This window comes from Protopterus annectens, chromosome 8.part0 (assembly GCF_019279795.1).
Source record: "Protopterus annectens isolate FY-2018-M chromosome 8.part0, PAN1.0, whole genome shotgun sequence".
NCBI lineage: Eukaryota > Metazoa > Chordata > Ceratodontiformes > Protopteridae > Protopterus > Protopterus annectens.
This window is the reverse complement of record NC_056741.1, coordinates 1,979,633,099-1,979,655,479: the sequence shown is the minus strand read 5'-3', so window position 1 is coordinate 1,979,655,479 and position 22,381 is coordinate 1,979,633,099. Positions and strand designations below refer to the sequence as shown.

Here is a 22,381-nt window from a genome sequence, read left to right as displayed (position 1 = left end):
CCATGGAACATCTTGGGCATTACCTTATTGTACTATTTCACTCCTGAAGAATAGGGAATATATAACTTTTAATTACTGATGGATAGCTACAAGAAGCTACATATCTATGTTTCTACCTGACAGATGATATAGTTCTTGTGGTGATTAAGCTATATACTCAATATTTCTGTGCTATTTACTTATCATACTGATATCATATGTTGCCAGAAATGAAGACAAATTGTAAAATTTGCTAAATATATCTGCAGAAGTGAAGATATGTATTTTATGTGTTTGGAAGTACAGAAGTGTTATTCTCAGCAGAAAAACGGACCACCTGCAACCAAATTTCATCCATGCTTGTCAAATAAATTTAGCAGAAAACTGGGGATCTGTGTTAGTTCATTGAAAAACACATTGCTGAAATCCACATAAAACCACACAACACGCACCAACAACACAATGCAATGTTTTTGCAGGGGACACAAGCCCCCCATGCCCCCCATACCCCTTGCTGATTATTTATATCAACTCCAAGATTACACTACAATGGGGAAAAAGGCAAATTCCATGATCCCTAGTTTACCACGATCTCAGTCAGAATGGTTCGATGAACCAAACTGTCAACTATATGGGTTTTGACAATTTGGTCCTTCAACAAATTGAGATAGACTACGAAGTTGGAAGCTTTGAATTACAAAATTTGATTTATTCCTCACTTTGAGTGGATTACGTGAGAATCCACAAAAGGTGCACTGTGCTACATTCCTGCATATTTCTGAGGAAAAAGCATTGAAGCAATTTAACTATTTTATTTTTCTTAAAGAAGAAAAAGATAAAACAGCAGCAATAAGAGAGAAATTCCAAAAAATATTTACATGCAGAAAGACAGTAAGTCACCATTTGTTCTTTAGAAGGGCAGAAGGTCATACAGAAATTATGGATACTCATATTATTAAGCTAAAGAACAGAGTTAAAGACTGACAGTTTGTCGAGTTGCAATATTTATTAATAACACATAAGTTTGTGGTTTACAGAATTATAAAACAAGGGTCAGATTATTAATACACACAGACTAGACATCAAAATATGTGAATGTATGCAAGACAAATTAAAGTATTACAACACATTTAAAAATAACTAATTGGTGAAAATGACATGGATGGCTTAACGTAACTCAAACAAAAAGGCAGAAGTGAGAAATAAAAATGTGACTGTTGCAAAAGTAATGGATGTAAAATGAGAATATGTGGCAATGTACTATAACAGAAATGGAGAAGAAGTAAAACATTGTGGAATTAAAATTCAAACTTGGGATCTGTCTCTTCCTACTGCATATGAAATATGTAAAGTTTAGAGTTTTATTCATCAATAAAGCAGGTGTGGCTTATAAGCATGAGAAGAATTGTACAAATTTTAATACATTTTGTACAGCATCTGCTAGATAATGGCATTTTTTATAAGACATGTAACTAGTAAATTCAAGTGTGTTCAGAGGAACCAGCATGTTGTTGAACAGAAATATGAAAATCAGCAATACCAACAAACAGTTTTGGCCGGCATTACTGAAATGAATCAGTAAATCAACCCAAATAAAAAATTAAGTGCAAACATTTTTGGCTGCAGGGGTGGGGGTGGAGGTGGGGGTCATGAACCCCTGTATCTTACATATACCAACTCCATGGTTGCACTAGCACAGTAAAGGGAGGTGTCTCCTAAAAGAAGGGAATCAGTACCTCAAACCACTTAGCACAAGAAATCTGGAGAAAGCCAAACAAAATGGGAGCGACAAAGGCCCAAAATCAGGGACAGATTTTAATTGCTGCGGTTATATATTTCGAAAGTTGCTAGAATAACAGGTTTTGCATTAGCATGCATTTTCTGAAGAATACGAATTCTGAAACTCAAATGTCTGGCATTACTTACTGAATGCAGTCCTCAATGACTTTGTAGAAAACTACAAATTGTATGAGGAAGAGACCAAAAATATGAGGCAAAAATCTGGATAGTTGAGAGGTATGACTGCCAGAGCAGCCGTAGAAACTGCACTGGCAGTAACTTCTTATGGAAACAGTGTTCAGGCAGTTCAACTTCACTGCATTGTGCTTGGAGAGTGGGATCCTCCTACAGTTTTTGCATGACGAGCAGTGCAGCAGACAAATGTGTGTGTGTGTGTGTGTGTGTGTGTGTGTGTGTGTGTGTGTGTGTGTGTGTGTGTGTGTGTGTTTATGGGTGGTGTGTTTATGTGTGATCTGCATGTTTATAAATTAGAGCAAATAATATTCCATCTTTGGTAAGTATTGTACCAAACAGGTGATAGATGCCAAGCTATATTTTAGAAATGAAAGCATCTATTTTAAAATTTAAAATTCTTTGCTATTTATCCATACTGTAAACATAATAATATGTCAAGACTATTAGATGTATATGAGTTAATGTACTTTCAGGTATGTTGCTTTAATGCTTAGGTTGCTTAATAGATATAAATTTATATTAACAACAACCAAGTATGAATTTGGCACATCTTTGTACAAAAGAAATAACTCACCCTGGAAAGGCTTTCTTCTGTTCAGTGTTTCCCAGCACAACACTCCGAAGCTAAAGAAGGAAAGTGTATCAGTCAGCAATGAAGCAGTAATGCAACAGAACTACTGCCAAAAAGGCTCATTTAAAGTAGTAGTGAAACAAATAAAAAAGACAGTCTCAGCTATATCTAATGAAAATACAAGCATATCTATTACATCTTTTTCATTTACACAGGTCAGCAAAGAGTAAATGTTCAGTGCACATTTAGTCAAATGTAAGTCAATACCCATTTTCTTGAGGGTACAAAGGAAGTTATATGTGCTATTCCTTTATGATAATGGTGATTCAGGTTCATCCAGTGCTGGAGACATTTTGGATAGAAGTCGGGAGAGGATGTGGGAATGTAAGTGGCTGATAGCCAGATCTTCACAGGTTCATAGGTTATTACGAGGCTAATAACCACTAGGGCCCTTATTAGCCTAGCTACGCACTCCAAACCATTTGGGTCCCAAGTATCATGGGAGTCTGTATTGGGGGCCATATTTTAGTAGGGAGGTAAGTAAAGATTTGTAGGGGGAGGTGTTAGTTCATAGGGTCATAGGTGTATACTAGGCTAATGGCCCTGAAGCCTTTACATACCTAGTCCATAGGATTACCCTGGCATCGTGCCACCCGATCATAGTTCCCAGTGCCTCTGTCAAGTAGAGCCACTGGAGTGATCCTCTATTTCCCATCCACTCATTAAGATTTCTCTTGAAGAGGGCCACTGAGGCGCTCCACTTGACATGTATGGGAAGTCTATTCCATAGCATGGGCACTCTCTGGGTTATGAACCTGTCCCTCTAGCTTGTATTGTTGATTGTGGTAATGAGGTTGAGGTCTCTGGAGCGTGTAGTGCAGAGGGATTGGGATTTCTTTAGATGTAGCATTTCTAATACGGCTGGGTCAGACATGGCTTTGTAAGTCAAGCAGAGATCATCTCTAAGTAGGCGATATGAGACAGAGAATAGTTGGAGTTTTTTGAGTCTGTCTATACAGGACAAGTGTTTAAGGCCTATGATCATCTTTGTAAGGTATTTTTGCGGCCTCTCCAGTTGTTGTAGGTGCCTAGTGAGGTACATGCCAAATGTGGCATTGTACTCGATGACTGGCCTAATGAGGGAAGAATAGAGGGAGACAATGACCTCTTTCTTCCTGGATGCAAAACCCTTAGTAATGTGATATGCCACATAGAAGGACTTTCTGACCACAGTGGCAATGTGGTGGTCAAAAGAGAGGTTGCTGTCAACCTGTGTTCCTAGATCTCTTATGACACCTTCTGTGTTCAGTGGACTACCATCGATGTGGTAATTCATGGGAACTGTGTTTTTCCCCAAACAGGATGACAAATCATTTTCTGGCATTGAGCTTAAGGCCATGGTTCTGACACCAGTCATTGGTCTCAGTTATTGATGGCCTGTCTCTATAAGGGACACAGAGGCCAGACCAGGAGTAAATTGATGACTTCCCATCCAACTGTCAATGTTTCATTTGAATAGGGTCAGGGACAAACATTGTTTACATGGATGGGGAGCCTATTCCATTCTGCAGGGATCCTTTGGGAAACATCTGTCTCTCCACCATGTTCTATTTATGTCACAAGCAAAGTTCATATCCCTGGATCTATTGTTTCTGGTGCAGTTTGTTTAGTGCATGTGCAACCGATCCTTCAGGGCTGGGTCTGATGAGGCCCTGTAAGCCAGGCAAAGACCCCCTCTTAGCAGCCTGTAGGAGACTGAATACAGAGACAGAACCTTTATGCAATCAGTGTAGGACAAGGTATTCATGCCCAGAATTCTCCTGCTAAGAAACCTTTGTGGATATTCCAGTTGTTGCATGTGTCTAGTTAGATACATGCCAAAAGGGGCATTGTATTCACTGACATGACAGATAAGGGCAAAACAGAGTGGTAATATAACTTCCTTGGACCTGGATCCATACTCTTACTTATAAGTTGGGCAATATGGAATGATTTTCTTACAATCTTATATCTTAGCTATGTGCTGGTCAAAGGCCAGATTGCTGTCTGCATATGTTCCCGGGTTCCTTACTACTGGATTAACTCCTTGTGGTGTTTTTTTTCTCTGGAGTAATTAACTTGGGTTGGCAGTTTTCCACAGGACATTGTAATGCATGTTTGGCATTGAGTTTTAGGCCATGGCTTTGGCACTAGCCATTTGTCTGTGTTAAACCCTTTTACAAGATGTTGGTGCCTTGGGCGAATCCATAAGAGCTCCAAATTTACAGTCATCTGCAAACTTGGTGAGCCAGAGGCCTTGAACATTAGCCTTGACTTCCAAGAAGTAGATGCCAAACAAGAGTGGGTAGTCCACTGGTGAATGGTCCCTTGGTGGAGGTGGTCTCACCGATCCTGACTTCTTGGGTCCTGCCTGTGAGCCAGCTAGAAATTCAGTGAGTTATACAGGGATTTATGCTTATCTCAGACAGCTTGTCAACAATGCCTGAGTGGGGCATTACACTGAATGCCTTGGCTAGGTCAAGATACGTAGTATGCATTGTTTTACTCTTGTCCATTGCCTTGGTGACCCTATCAAAGAAGTCTACCAGGTTAAGCAGGCACGACCTTCCCTTAACAAAGTCACATTGGGATGGGTCCAATGTCTGTATGTTGCTATTGTCCTTGATCTTCATTTCCATGATAATTCATCCCATGTCTTTGCAAATTAAGCTTGCTAGACTGACAGGTGTGTAGTTTCCTGGGATGGATGATGGTCCACCCTTATAGAGGGGAATTGTAGAAGTGTTGTAATCCTCCATTCACTTGAAATGCAGCTTGTTTTATGGCTGTAGTTGAAAAATGCCTCAAGTGGCCCTGATAGATAATGTTTTGGACTGTTCAGGAGGTAACCAAGAATGTTGCCAGGACACATGGAGGCAGAGTTCTTGGTTTTAGTGAGTGCTGCCAGCACCTGACATCAGCTGTTGTCTTTCTCTAAGCTCACTGCACTTACACCTTGTGCTACACAGAAGTGTATGGGGGGGGGGGTGATGAGTTCTGCAATGTTTATTTGGATGTCCACTGGGGTTTACACCAGGCAATGTGTCACTGGGCATCAGGCTGTGGATTAGCAGTAAATAAAAATTATCCCATCTTGTAGTATAATAGCCTTGTAGTTCTGCTGCACAGATTTGGTATAGATAAAGTAGAAAGGATTTGGGAGGTATGGGGTATTACTCCCCCCTGCAAAAAATAATTTTTTTTAGTGTGGAGAGTTGGTAGTTGCCAGTTGAATTAAATGTTTTTTATTATATTGATTTGTCAAATAAGTGCAAGTCAATATATACACACACACACACACACACATATATATATATACATATATATAAATAAATAAATAAATATATATATATATATATATATATATATATATATATATATATATATATACACGAGTCTACTGCCTTTGGTCGAAAATAATTTCAGACAGCCCACTTCACCGAAAATGCATTTCACTGAAAACCCATTTGGTCGAATTCCACTGGGTTGAAAATGGAATATAGCTCCTGCCCCACTGCAGTGCGACCCTAGCGTGAGAATATAAAGTAAGGGAGGGTGTTGGGGGGGGGCAGCACAGCCCCCCAACATAATTGCAGTGTATGCACTATTATATACGTGTGTGTGTATATATATATATATATATATATATATATATATATATATATATATATCTATAGTCGAGTCTTTCATCAAATATGAAATTCCAAAGAGCAAGTAAAAAAACAGTGATATTTTAAGATCGAATCTCAGCACATCAAGCAAACAAACAAAATAAAACAACAAAAAAATCAAAAATACATTTTTGTAAGGGAGGAAACCTCCCCTACACTCCAGCTAACTATATAAACCAACTCCAAAATCATACAACAGCACTGAAAGGGCAAATTCTCAGACCCTAATGTACTGTGATCTTGTACACAGCGCAGTCAGTAAGCTGAAAAAAACAAGGAAAAAGGTGCTTGCTTTTGCACACTGCAATAGTGCATGTAAACATATACGTATGTGTGTATATATATATATATATATATATATATATATATATATATATTATATATGGATATATATCTGTATCTCTATATCTATCTATATATATATATATATATATATATATATATATATATATATATATCTATATATATATCTATCTATCTATATATATATATATATATATATATATATATATATCTATATATATATCTATATATATATATATATATAGATATATATATATATACAAACACACGCACGCGTGTGTGTGTGTGTATATATACATACATATATATCAGGGGAGCCTACAGGATTTTTTTGCAGGGGGTGCAAACCCAGAGCCCCCCCCCCCACGCACACACAGCCATTCCAGTGACCCATTACCGGCTATATCTCCTCAGTTGCCATAAACAATGTTCAAAACTAGTATGCATACTGTTTTATGCTTTACTTCTACAATGATTACAGATATTTGGATTTAACTTACAACTTTTATTTCAAATTTTATAGCACAAACACTGATAGACATTTGCTAAACCTAAACAAAGAAATAGTCTTACAATGAAAACAGACTTAGGATTAAAACTTTTCTACCTTTGAAACTCACATTTACTAAAAAATGCATCTGGCCAGTGGCAGGTTAATTTTACCTTTGGGCTGTTTTCAAATCATAGGCCCCTTGTACACATTTTTACAACAATGCAAAAGTTCTTTGATAAATTGCCTATAGTACATTAAAAAAATGGTAAACTGGTATACTGCAATAGGGAATGGGTGGCAAGCTAAAAAGCAGACTCATAGTTACTAGGCATCTCATCCAAAGGAGTACATACTCAGGACAGCAGCATCCATGTTGCGGGAGTAGAACCAACAGCCCTCTACATCAAGATGCAAGCCTGCTACCGACTGTGCTACTAACACTGCTTTAAAGCTCTACACCACAATTGTGATACAATTTAATAGATAAAACAGTTGCACATTTTAAGCAGAGAGCATGAGCAGCAGTAAACTTCTCTTTCCCTGAAGCTCACACTTCCCTGAAAATGCACTTGAAAATAAATTCCACCTGTGTACTCTAAATAGAGCATTTCACTCTCTCACACTCACTCACCTCAACCTCATGGTGCAAGAAATCTGGCAAAGTCTAAAATAAATGGGGCAGATTATAAATATTCTCATCAACTTAAAAAAAGCTAGAATAACAGCATTTGTGTTAGTATGCATTTTTCTAAAGGATATGACGTCTAAAACACAAATGTCTGTTACTATTTAGCAACTTCAATCCTTTTTAGGAAGAATATGGGGCAAAAATCTGGACATTCTGCAAAAGGTAGCTGAGGGGTATGCTACCTTCCTCTTACACAGACACACACACACACACACACACGCGTGCACACAGAAGTACTCACACTAGGCAGTCATGCCCTTTCAGTCATGGCATCTAAAACACTGTCCCTGTACCTATGCAAACATAGGCACATTGACATACACTCACATACACCCATATGCTCCTTACCTGAGTCAGCAATTTAGCAGTACAAAGCTGCTCTGCTTCATCCTATGCAGATCTATATTTTGTGCACTGCCCTGCATGAACCTTACATTGCATGGATGTGAATGAACTGCCACACAATGTAAGTTTGTTATGCAAGAAAGTGTTCCACCAAGAGCAAGGGCCATGCCTACAGCATACTACTGCATTTACACGTGGTGACTTAAACCTTCACAAAGTAGTGTAGCTCTGCACTGGTCAGCACAATGACTATGAAGAGAGGATCTCTTACCTACTGTGCAAAGCCACTTACACAGCTTTGCCTGTGAGGTGACTTGTCTATGAATCTCAGCCACAGTTTTATAATGGAGCTAACATATGTAGAATTTCTGTAAAAAAATTGCAATAAAGTACACAGCATACAAAAGTCTTGCACTAGTAACAAGTACAGTGATGAAGCCAAATCAGAAATATGAATGGTGTTTTCAATGGCTTAAGAATCATGAGTCTCATAACTATATTACTCACTTGTAGTGCTTCTAGGATACTAGAACTGAAATACTGAACAAACCCACCTGAATCAGAATCCCACAAAAAATATGGAACTAGTACAATGAAATGGCAATTTTCACATTTCAAAATAGTCAAAAAGCAGAAGTACAGTGTGTCAATGGTAATATTAAAAACAGCACTGTTAAAATGATTAAAACAAAGCTACTGCCGTAGGGTATCGGACTTTTAACTTCTTGCACTTATTTTTCACACTTATACTGCCAATTACAACCATCAACTCTGTCATAGGACTACCTCAACATGTTTTCTAGAATACTCTGTTTCTTATAATTGGAATACTGTGAACCAGAAACTGATTGGCAATCAAGACTCAGGGTACTGCACATTCAATAGGTGCTTCCTTTTAAAAGTATGAGTCACGTAACTGTGATTCATCAAGAGTGTGAAAGTTGTGCTTTATTATTACTGTTATTATTATTATTTTTGCATGGGGGTCCAACCCTACTGCACCCCATTCCTTGTGGGAGTTTTGCTCGTAGAACCCCTGCCTCTATATGTGCTACTTCTGGGGTCACTGCACTTGCACTTACATAAATGCAGTTATGTGATTTGAAATTATTAATGGTAGTTCTCTATGGTCTGCTGTAGTTGTTAACAGAAGCTGAAGCTAAGGATAGTGTTATTATCTAACTTTTACTGGTTTTCTGGAATGTACAACTCTCTCAGTGAAATAGCATCCTCAAATATGCAAAACATTTCTACAATGAAACTCATCCCATTGTTTGAAGCACCATCTAGACAAGTTCTGTCAAACATCAGAATTTTTTATCTGTGTATACATTTTCTAAATCACTTGTCCTTGTGAGAATTTAGATGGGATTTAGCTGAGCAGGAAGGACAGGCTTCCTATCCCTAGCAACATTTACCAGCTTGCTCTGTGGGATCTCCAAACATTTCCAGGCAACCTGAAACACAGAATCTCTACAATGTGTCCTGGATTTGACTCAGGATTTCCTATAACAGGAACATGCCCAATACCCCTCCCACAGTAGACAAAGGGGGCATCCTCATAACCTACCCAAACCACATCATATAACTTCCTTCAGTCCAGAGGAGCAGCAACTTTACTCAAAGATCCCCTCAGATTACTGACCTCTTCTCTGTGTCTTCAAATGTGATCCCAATAATCTTTTAAAGGAATCTTAGTTCTGTTCTTGTGTCCCTAAGCCATTTTTTGGTCACTATTCAAACTTATGACCAAAGGTAAAAATGAGGACATGGACTTGCTGACATATTCAAATTCCTGCATAATCTGTATGTCCTTCCCCACGTGTGAGGTGATATTCCATGTCCTAATAGTCACTTTCCATTTCCTCTGTTCAGCCAGGCTTAATCCATCTCACTGCTGCTTGCCCCTATACTGACCTTCAGAATTCAAGTATCTCTCCTCTGAAATAACACACACACACACACACACACACACACACACACACACACACACACACACACACACACACACACACATATATATATATATATATATATATATATATACGTACATGTATGTATAAGCTACCAACTGCATACTGTGTGATTAAATTGTTAAATATCCTTGTCTTGAGAAGGCCCAAAAAGGAAGTGCTGACATTAGTGTAGGTCTACCAGCGTAACAAAGTGAAACAAAAACACTCCCATAAATATACTTTCACATATCTAGGCATACCTTTTTAAAAGAGGTGGCATAAGGGTGATTGAAGGCTGTAACTCCAGACTTAATGAGGTAAAAATTGAACAAAAATCATGTTATATAGATAATCTAGTTAATCATAAACATGTTTGTATAACTGTAAGATAATGGTTGAAGTACTTTAAATGTTTAGAGATGATGGCAAGAACTATTTTTAGTTTCTGGGATGTATGTTGGAAATGTGCCAGATACTTTTGGGAAGTTTAGATTATTAAAGACTAATAAGGAAAGTTTTTTTTTAAATAAGTTATGACCTTAGAGATAAAGACAGTGTCATAATTCTTTGTAGCACATGGAGCTTTAGCCACCCTGATGTACTATTAGTCACAAACTAAGTGTTAAGACCATATAGTGTTTCTAGTAAACTAAACCAGACTAAATGCCAAAGAGAGAATGTCTCTGGAACTCCGTTTTAAATGATAATTGTTCCTGCGTCTCCATCATGGCAAAGCTCAAGTAACACTTGAATTTAAGAAAAAAAATGTACTTGCAATGGATTTATCCAGCACACATACATCCCTATATATCATCTTCTGTGCCTTTCTTTGCCATACTCCCCATACACATAATCCAGTCTTCCCTAGCCTCAGTATTTTTTTTTGTAAAACTCCCATGTGGTTTGTTACATAGGGTCACACTTAAGTACTAGGCTATCTGCCCTTGTGGGCCATTATAAGCCTAGCCAATTTTCTTTTCAAAGGTGAGAATCAAACCCTGTATCTTGTGTCTGTGAGGTAAACACCTTAACCATTATACCAACACTCCACCTAAAGTATAATCTGAATAATATACTGAAACTGTAAGATAATGGTTGAAGTACTTTAAATGTTTAGAGATGATGGCAAGAACTATTTTTAGTTTCCGGGATGTATGTTGGAAATGTGCCAGATACTTTTGGGAAGTTTAGATTATTAAAGACTAATAAGGAAAGTTTTTTTTTTAAATAAGTTATGACCTTAGAGATAAAGACAGTGTCATAATTCTTTGTAGCACATGGAGCTTTAGCCACCCTGATGTACTATTAGTCACAAAATAAGTGTTTAGATCATATAGTGTTTCTAGTAAACTAAACCAGACTAAATGCCAAAGAGAGAATGTCTCTGGAACTCCGTTTTAAATGATAATTGTTCCTGTGTCTCCATCATGGCAAAGCTCAAGTAACACTTGAATTTAAGAAAAAAAATGTACTTGCAATGGATTTATCCAGCACACATACATCCCTATATATCATCTTCTGTGCCTTTCTTTGCCATACTCCCCATACACATAATCCAGTCTTCCCTAGCCTCAGTATTTTTTTTGTAAAATTCCCATGTGGTTTGTTACATAGGGTCACACTTAAGTACTAGGCTATCTGCCCTTGTGGGCCATTATAAGCCTAGCCAATTTCCTTTTCAAAGGTGAGAATCAAACCCTGTATCTTGTGTCTGTGAGGTAAACACCTTAACCATTATACCAACACTCCACCTAAAGTATAATCTGAATAATATACTGAAACTTTTGTAAACACAGTCTGTGTGTGTACTAAGGTTTCAGTACACACAGTTTGTGTGCATTATTATAACTGAGGACTAGTTACCCTGCCTACTCTCTATAATTACTTATGGGGGTTGATGATGATGCCGATAACTGTGTTCTGTGCACGTGTAGCAAAACTGTTGTCAGTCTGACTGTCTGTATTAAGTAATTAAATATAATGTATGAAGTCTTTTTTTCATTAGTTATATCACTCACTATGTGGTGTATTAAATTATTTGCATGGAACTTGATTGCTACAATCTCCAAATATGAGCCTTGTTCTCTGAAAATCATTCAATCAGTGCAGATACATTGATAGATAGTGAGATAGATGCTTTATATTCTGTTTCTATATTAGTGATGACACAGTGCTAATAGTAAATTAGCTGGATGTTGTACTTTCATGCAGCTTTATGCTAGAATGGATGCTCAACTCAGAAGGTTCTGTAGCGACTTAAGTTTTATTTCTTAAGTAGGTTCCAAAACTCAGTACAGTAATTCCAGGTATGGTCTCACCAAAGTACTGTACAGAAAAATTATTGTGTAATAAATAGTGATCCATAATTACTTAAGATTGTGTATAAATAAATAGAGGCTTATTCTCTGATCATAATCACCTTTTTATGTGTTTGATACATTCCTATTGAAAGCAGGTAACGAGTGGCATACATAATCACAGAGACAGATCATAATTCTTTGACATGGAAGTTTAGCTGCCATGATGTACTTTTACTACTAATATTACGATGTACTAGATAGCAAAAAAATAAAAAAAAGGAGTTTGAAGTGTTTTACAGCTTTAAAAGCTGTAGCACACTTAGCACTGCTTCACAGATGGTGGCCAGAAGTGAAGTGTACCTTTGATCCTGTAAAAAGCTGTAATACACTTTGCACTGCCACACCCAAAAAAGAAGTAGAATGAACTGTAAACTTTTAAATTTAACTTCTTGCTGCTGTTTTGTGTTGGGCACTGTTTCTGCTCTAGCATAAGGCTAGAGGTGGTATTCACAACTGTTGCTTTTAGGCATAGCAGGAAGCTGTGCTGGCTGTGCCTAAGTGCAACTGATGTGCAATTTATAATCACCAGTTGCACTTGGTGCACAAGTAGCCTGAGAAGATCTTGGGCAAATGAACATATAAAGAAATGCAAATGATTATGTGTAAAATCTGCAACTATCTTTTGATAATTAGGAGTCCTAATACATTATTTGATTCAGTCACATTTTTATGGATGTCTTCAAATAACCATTTAAAAAGTTGGGACCCGCTTGTAAGTTCTGTAATATGGAAAGTGAATGGCTGAAAAAATGGACTTACATTCACTAAGTCCAAGATGACCATTTCTCAGAATATTTCCTTTTCTCCAGGGAATTCTGATCTTGGAGCTGGTCTGTGTAATTTTTTTTTTTTGGGGGGGGGGGGGGTTCTCCTGCACTTTTTCAGGCTTTTTTCTTTCAATTTGTTGACACTCAGCATTAGAAGCACTGACATTTCAATAGGGAGCTGCTTTTGTACCTTGCACAAAAGGGCTAGAAAAATCACAGCTTTACCTTTTCTGTCTACTTTGCAGTCAGGGAGTTCTATAAGGTTGCAGTAGCCAATGTATTTCCTGTGCTTAACAGCCAAGATGGATGAGATATACGCAACGTCTGACACATCTGCACATTTCCTATATGTCAGCAATAGAAATTATGCTTTTTGTAAGAGTACCATCAGTCAACATGTATCAGTGTTGATGGGAAAGTGACAAAACTGCTAGTTATACTGGAAGGGTTTCATTGTGGAGAAGCAGGCAGTGCATTTCCATTATGAGAATGGGTTTTTGTCTTTTTTTTCTTTGGTATTCTTGCTTTGTTTTCTACACATTCAATTAGGAAGTGCTGCATGAGTCTTCTGTGTAATTGGACTGCTGTTATCATTTACATCAGTACTGTCAGCCAATAACTGATACAAATCCTAAGCTGTCTATTCTTTAAGCCCTCCCATTTCTAAGAAGGTGTTTCCTACATGTCCTGAGAGCATTCACAAGGATGTGATTCTTCTCATGGCAGAAGTTGTCCTGTGCCCTGCTCCCTGCTAACATTTAATCAAATGCTATGACAAAAGTGACAAACTGACACCTGACATCCCTCTATGCACATTTTAGTAAATGTGGAGGATGAACGATGAATGGCTCTGTATTAAGCACACCCCTTGTAGCACTAGTTCTCAGTTGTGTTTTTCTATGTTCTGTTCCTATTGTCTGTGTTGTGTTGACCTCTACTGTAGCTGTAGTAGGTATGAATTTATGTGTTTGCTGTGAGTGTGTGCTAGTAAGTAGGTCTATGCATTTCATTTATTATTTGAAATCACCTACCCCTTCAGCTGTAAACAGTAAGTACCCTGATACAAGTAGACAGCAGTAAATATGGCACTTTACACATTTCACAATCATTTCACTCATATGTAGTGAAAATTAAATTGCATGTATTACCAGTAATGTAAGGCTACTGCGCAGAAATTAGCAATGAATTACAGTGACATCTGCCTTTTCTAACTTATTTCTGCTTTTCCCTGTTACTCAGAAATTATTTCAGTTCACTGATACTTTACATGTTCTGTCGGCACTGTTCTCTTAAGAGTAGCCTACAAAGGAGGGCTGAGAAACAGTGACATATAAGTTGAGGATACTTTACGAACTTATTATGCAAATTTACGCTCAACCACACTGCTTTATGACTCACACCATAGAGCAAGTGTGCATCTTTCTTACACGGGCAAGTGCACTCGACTCAATGTACATACAGCTTCATCTGAATGTGAGTAAATTTCATGCAACTTAATTTAAGATCTGCTCTGGGCATTTCTCCGCAGGGCTACTCTTTACCATAGTCAATGGTGATTGCTCACACTTAGCTGATTAGCATAGAAATATAGCTCCACTGTTCAGCTATTGCTCTTGTGTTTGTTCGAGCTTTAAGATTATGAATACTATCCTAGGCCTTAAGAGCAGTAAAATGTGATTAACAAAAAACTTATTAAGATCTTTTCTTGCACTGCAAAGGTGATTAGCAAAGTTGTCTTTTTCTAGATTCAGAGTGCAATTGCAGTGCTCCATGCACTACAGTGCTGTTAAGTACCTTTTTAAGTTAAGGAATGTGTTTTAACAAACTTTTCTTATGCTTATTTCAGAGGTGTTATACTCTAGTCTTACAGTACTGGATAAACAGCAGCCAACACAGAACAGTGACAGGAAGTTGAAACAGCTTAAAAGCTGCAATAGATTTTGCACTGCTAAACTTCTTTTTGTATGTGGCAATATGAAGTGTATTAAAGCTTTTTATGCAGTTATATGATCATGGAAATACCTCACTTTTGGCCACTGACTGTGAGGCAGAAATATGACACCTTTGTTTAACTGAAAATTTATATATATATTTCTATGGGAGCTAGAGTCCTAGACACAAAACCAATAGTTTTATTTGAGCTGTCATTTTATGTGAAAGTAGCACTCCCACAACATATGAAGACGCATCACATGGCATTATCAGTGGCTTGTTAATAGCTTAATGAACAAGTACATCAGAGGAATGAATATTTTGTTTTGACATGTCAAAAGCTCTATCTTAGTCTGTACTATGATTCAAATCTTTGCATAGCAACATATGTAGTTACAGCAAACTCTGCTGACACTCTTAGCTAGTAACTGTCTTCCATACTCCTAAATATTAATACTCTCATGCTATACTAAATATACCCTCTCAAATTCAAGTCACGTAACATTTTTGTTCTGACTTTTCCACAGTTTCAGCACTAGCAGATTTGTTACTTTCCTTAATTACTATTCCTCTGTCCTGTAGCACCACTGTTCAGCCAGCATACCTTTCCATCCTGTGCTACTCACTGCATTACCTTGAATAAGCCTTATCTTTACGTCACCATTTCCCTCTTGAGGCATTATCTTTACTTCACCATTTTCCTCTTGAGGCCTTATCGTTACTTCACCATTTCCCTCTTGAGGCCTTATCGTTACTTCACCATTTCCCTCTTGAGGCCTTATCTTTACTTCACCATTTCCCTTTTGAGGCCTTATCTTTACTTCACCATTTTCCTCTTGAGGCCTTATCTTTACGTCACCATTTGCCTCTTGAGGCCTTATCTTTACTTCACCATTTCCCTCTTGAGGCCTTATCTTTACTTCACCATTTCCCTTTTGAGGCCTTATCTTTACTTCACCATTTTCCTCTTGAGGCCTTATCTTTACGTCACCATTTGCCTCTTGAGGCCTTATCTTTACTTCACCATTTCCCTCTTGAGGCCTTATCTTTACTTCACCATTTTCCTCTTGAGGCCTTATCGTTACTTCACCATTTCCCTTTTGAGGCCTTATCTTTACTTCACCATTTCCCTTTTGAGGCCTTATCTTTACTTCACCATTTTCCTCTTGAGGCCTTATCTTTACTTCACCATTTTCCTCTTGAGGCCTTATCTTTACTTCACCATTTTCCTCTTGAGACCTTATCTTTACTTCACCATTTTCCTCTTGAGGCCTTATCTTTACTTCACCATTTTCCTCTTGAGACCTTACACCTCACACATTTATTTTTATGCTGCCACTCTACCTCCTGCTATTTACTTGTCATCCTCCTTATCTGTAGTTCCTCTTCTTGAGCTTTTCATTCCTGTATGCACACACTTTCTGCCTTTTCTAACCACCAACATAATGTAATGTGGTTTTCAAATCTGCTTCCCTTCCAATGTTCCTGCTTTACTTTAAATACAGATTATGTTCTTCTTTTAAAACAATTTATTAATATTTTTTAACTTTAATCATTTGATATTAAGGTACAATTATATACAGTATGTAAATCTTATAATGGCAATCATAAATAGAAACAAAAACACAAAATGAAAACAACTGAAAATTGGAAAAAAAAGACAGTTAAACTATTCACATGAGTGCCTGTAATCTACTCTACTAGGAGTTACAATACAATATTTAAAATTAAATACCATTTACAAATCATATATATTTGCAGCATACTTTCTTGATATTTCTCTGGTAATAATTGTACCTTGGTCTATATTTTAAACACTCCAGACTTCTTTTTGATCTCATCATCATTTCACTATGACACACAACAGTGGCTATATTTATGAACACCATAAAGGAAGGCTGTTGTTGTTGTTTGTCTTTCGGCTTTTCCTGGTTAGGGGTCGCCACAGCGGAACTCCGGTCCGCTAATGATTGGCAGTAGATTTTCACGAACGCCGAGGTGCCAGCTCGACGTTCAACCTTCAACGAAGGCACGCCCATTTACGCATGTCTTTCGAATGCCCACCCAACCGCGGGTAGTCTTTATTTCAAAATGTTCTAATTGTTTTCCTGACTATTGCTTTACATTTCAAAATGTTAAACAATTAATATTTAATATAAAAGTACTATAGATAGTATGCACCACACTACTACACTTGGGTAATGGACATTATATAACATTAACTCTTTGATTAAAATGACTTTATCTGACCATAACATCTGGGCAAAAGAAAGATGACTTTTGATCAGAATTCTTTCAGTATCCTGCACTCATAAAACAAATGGCACCAGTCAGTTTTAGTTAGGTTTTTACATCTCCAATATTCAGTGTTATCTTTCTTCACTACTTTTCTTCAATATGGAGAGTTAGGATCTGTGAAAACATTTCCAAGAGAATATTTTGCATAACAAACTGGAGACATTTTTAAAGTTATTTATATCAGATATTAATCCTTTTCAGACAGACTGGATGAATAAATCAAATCATTTATTCTCAGTGTGTTAATTATTTAAGCAAACTTTGTAAGATATAATGATTTTATATAGATTAGGAAGATGGGACTTTTTAGTTGATTTATTTGATGATAATTCTCTTTTTTGGCATCCATCATATAATAAATTTTGGATGAGCTAAATTGCCTAATGTTTTGGAATACTAAACAGCCATCATGATCTATATCATATTTCTTTATTATATAATCACTATTTATCAATATAAATCTCTTGAACAGCTATGCCAGAATAGTAAATCACTTCTTTACAATATAGCATTTTGATGATGTTAGAATATTTTATAAACCCAGGTGTAGAGGACAGAATGAAAAAATATTTATAGGATATATACATATAAAATTCCTGAAGCATTTCAGTATGATTCTATATAATTACAGTCTGTAGATTCTGGATTATTGAAATGCAGACAACTGTTTAATAACCACACCATCTTATTATTTACTATTTTTATAGACTGTGTGAGAATTATCATTATTCTGTCTGCATATATATTTCTTCAAGTAATTCAGTGTTTTAAACATATAAGGTAGTCTGTGTGACTCCACATCTGGACGAATAATCCATTCCTGAGCTACTGATCTGGCAGTTGGCTTAGAAGATTAAGAAGCTGTTAACAAGCTGTTTCCTATGGTGCAGTGGTGCAAGGTTTGATTCCCTCAGCCTCCATTGCTTAACTGTGTGACTCTGAGCAAGTCACTTAACCAGACACTGCTCCTGGACTGGGTCAGAAAATAGTTCATGAAGATTAGTGCTACACTCTGGAAAACAAATACAAATAAAATATATTATTTATTTATTTATTAACATTTGTTGACTGGCAAAGTCCACCGGGTCAGAAACCCATTTTCAGTGGAGGCCCGGGAAGAAAAACGCCACATTAAAATTGAGAATTACACAGTGTTACTAAATACAGTTATAAAACATAAAGATTCATTTTTGACATTATACAATTAATAATTACTAATAAGCAAACTAAGGAGTTTTATACAATTGGGTTAAATGTCAGTGTTGGATAAACCATATAAAATACAGCAAATAAAATATAATAAATAAAAATGCAATAAAGGTCAGGTGCGATGGTGAAAGGCTATTCTTAGCTAATTATAACACCACAAAATTTACAGATTTTTCAAATTATTTTAAAATATTCTGTATATTCTATCACACTGAATATCTCCTAAAGAACATCATGAATAGATTTTACTAGTAATTACTTCAAAAATATTACTTTACGCTTCAAAATATTAAACAGTTAGTACCTAATATAAAACTATTAAATAACTTTCAACCAAAATGTGCATAAAAATATAATTTTTGTACGTCCCAGACGGGCCATACCATGATTACATCTAACACAGTTTGTTATATAGTATGCTAATGAAACTGTTCTTGTTATAATTATATACCTAGTGCATATCTGATTATACCAACAGTGTGTCCAATATTCTCAAAGTTTGTATTTACTAAGGAGAATTTTCCTCTCTGGACTACCATTATAAATAGACCCTACTGAGGTAAGCTCAGTCAACAAAACAGACAAAAAGGCAAACTTATAATAACTCTGCAAAAGTATTAATTTCTGTACATTAATTATTTTAGCACCTGCATTCACTCATTCAATCATTCTTTCTCTCTCTCTCTCTCTATATATATATATATATATATATATATATGTGTGTGTGTGTGTGTGTGTGTGTGTCTCATCAAACTGCTAAAGCTCATAAGAGCAAACAGAGAAAGAATGATCATTTTACATTCAATGTAAAAAAATGATGAACAACAACAACAAAAAAACAAAAACAAGTTTTTTGCAGGGGGCTAGGCACCCTGATCCCCCACACTCTGATAATTATATATACCAGCTCCAAGATCCCACACTAGTGTGGTAAATGCACATTCCCTTACCATTCTGCCCTGCAATCTCATAGAAAAAGCTGTTGGCAAAAATTGGATAGAGAAGAATGTTCACTCTTATGAATGTTCACTCTTCTTCACACGTTAGAAAAGTATTTGTGCATATAAATGTTTCAGTTCTGACCTGTGACCACATATATATATATGTGTATATATATATATATATATATATATATATATATATATATATATATATACACACACACACACACACACACACACACACACACACACACACACACACACACACATTTTTTGTACTCTCTGAGTAGATCCAAACCCACTCTATCTAATTCTCCCAAATCCATACTTGCATCTTTATATACTTTATATACTTAAACTAGCATTTTATAATCTGGCTAGCACTGTGTCCACAAAATGGAAATGTTTTTTTTTTGCTCAGTTATCAATGTAGCAGCTAGGCAAACTACAGCATTTTAACACCTTGTGCTATGGTTTCTTTATATATTGAAATACATTAGGTATACAAGACATTCTGAAAGGTAATCTGGTATATATGAACATACTCTTATGAGCATTAACTAAACATGTCCTTTTTGGAATATGTACTTAGCACAGTGTGTATATATATATATATATATATATATATATATATATATATATATATATATATATATGTTCTCATTTTCAATGTCTGCAGATTGAGAGGTATGGTCTACTACATTTGCTTGTGTGCTAACAGCTTATGGTGACCTGGTTTGTGCCACTTGCATAAAAAGCTGATCTCTCATTTTTACACATAGCCATACCAGAAACTAAAATCTAAACTCTAAGCCTAAAACTCCCAGCCAGTTCCCAACCCAACTCCTGAGTCCCTTACCCTATACTTCCACCCCCTCTCACTAACCTTAAACTCTTTGCTCACTCCCTAAGCCTAAAACTCTAACACCTCCTTAAACCTAAGTTCCACAATCACTCCCTAACCCTAAAACTCCCTTCCCACTTCCTAAAACTCCAACCCTTTCTAAATTTGAATTACCAGATCACCTCCTAAACCTAAAACACCTTTCCTGCTCCCTAATCCTAAATCTCCCTTCCTGCTTCCTAACCTTAAAATCTCTTGCCTCCTCCTTAATCCTAACCCCACTCCCACTCCCTAATCCTATCCCCCTTCTGCTTCCTCCCTGCAGCTGATTGCCCAAACTCATATTTGAGTTTGAGCACAATCAGCAGCCTGGCTGAGCTACAAGGCACACAAGTCACTGACTCGGAGACAGCGCTTTTCAAGTAGTTGGGACTCAAGCACCTCTAGTTGAACCCATTAGTATGTAAACAATTGGGACAAATAAAATATATAGTAGCTGGTATTAAAAGTGCTTTTTTACTTATATAGACTCATACTTCACTAGTCCCTAAATAGTTTACTCAAATTCATTAAACAGCAATGTTTATTGTTGCACATAATATCCACACTTTGTATAGTAGTTCTGCAAATGCAGGTTTGTAGTCGTTGCATTAGAAAGAACAAAATAAAGGCAACATACTCTTTAAAAACACATAAACAGTAAGTCTCAGAGCATACTTCTCAACTGCCATATGAGAGAATCAGGGACAAAGGACCTTAAAATCAGAGACAATCAGGGATGACTAGCATAACACGAATATTCAGTTCAGCAAATGAACACATATGTATTCAATCACGGAAACAGTGGGGATCATTTAGACTAATTCTTATTGTTTTTATGAACGTAGAATGTTGCCATATTTACAGGCTTTGGGTTAACAAGCATTTCCTGATGATATGAAATCTGAAATTTGAAGGTCTTTCATAGTGACTGCAAACTTAAATGGATCTGCTAGAGAAAAAATAAACAAGTTTTATGATGAGCAGACAAAAATACAAGACAAAATTCTGGCCTTTGTGTCCCCCAAACCTCTCAACCTCTTAACAAAAGAATCAGAGATAAAGCAAAAAATAATGTGGGGAGTGACATATGAGAATATCTGGGCCATTCTGGAAGAGTGCAACACAAAAATAATAGAATTACCTGGGTGATATGTGCAAGTGTTTTTGCCTAGAATTCTGGTCAGCAGTGGGGGAAAAAACACTCCTAACCACAACAGCAGCACAGAAGGAAAAACACAAATGCAAATGCAATCGAATCTTCTGTCTCAGTCCAGCTTTTAAGCAAACCTCAGATCTCCTGGGATCAGTTGGATAAACTTGCAAATCTGCAGCCAAACAACTACACTTAGACTTCAGAGATCATCCAGCTCTTGGTCCAGTGATTGGCAATGGCAACAGGCTCCCTCTTCTCTTTGCAGCAACAAATCCACCATGACCACTCTCATAAACGTTTTCTCTGGATAGACTTCCAATTCAAACTGTAACTGGAAAATTCTAATTTCACACTCCGCTTGACTCCAAAAGATGAACAGATAGCTTCTCTTTGTCTTACTGTGCTTGTTAATTGTGAACTATCCTGACCTAATGCATCTCTTGTATACTGCCACATATTAAGCAGGCAGGAAAAAGAGAAAGACAAGTGATGTCATCTTCAGCCAACAAGTAGCATGCAGATTAGGTGCAGTAAAGAGCTGCTGTGATTGGCTGAATCATCTGTAGCCAAACAGAGGTCACTTTACTGCAAATACCAAGATCAGAAGAAGGCAGATCTGGCAGTCAGGGCTAGGGTAGTATTTTAGAATTAAAATGGGTGCTCCCAGGCAATTCAGGACACCTAAGAGCAATGTCCCAGAGTACTTAGTGAAAAGAAGACTGGAAAATCTGAAGTAATGGCTCCAAAAACTGACTTTATTGAACAACCTCTTACTAAGTGCTTTTGTCCTAAAACAATGGACTTCATCAGAGTGTGA

The 22,381-nt window shown here is 36.8% G+C and overlaps 1 protein-coding gene across 1 annotated transcript in view; it reads right to left on the bottom strand.

Moving 5' to 3' along the window:
- Window positions 1–22,381, bottom strand: part of LOC122809783 (receptor-interacting serine/threonine-protein kinase 2-like) — a 298,126-nt gene that overhangs the window by 148,325 nt on the left and 127,420 nt on the right. Inside the window, exon 6 of the mRNA XM_044081525.1 lies at window positions 2,528–2,577. Coding sequence (XP_043937460.1) covers window positions 2,528–2,577 — 50 coding nt within the window. The remainder of the gene's footprint in view (window positions 1–2,527; window positions 2,578–22,381) is intronic.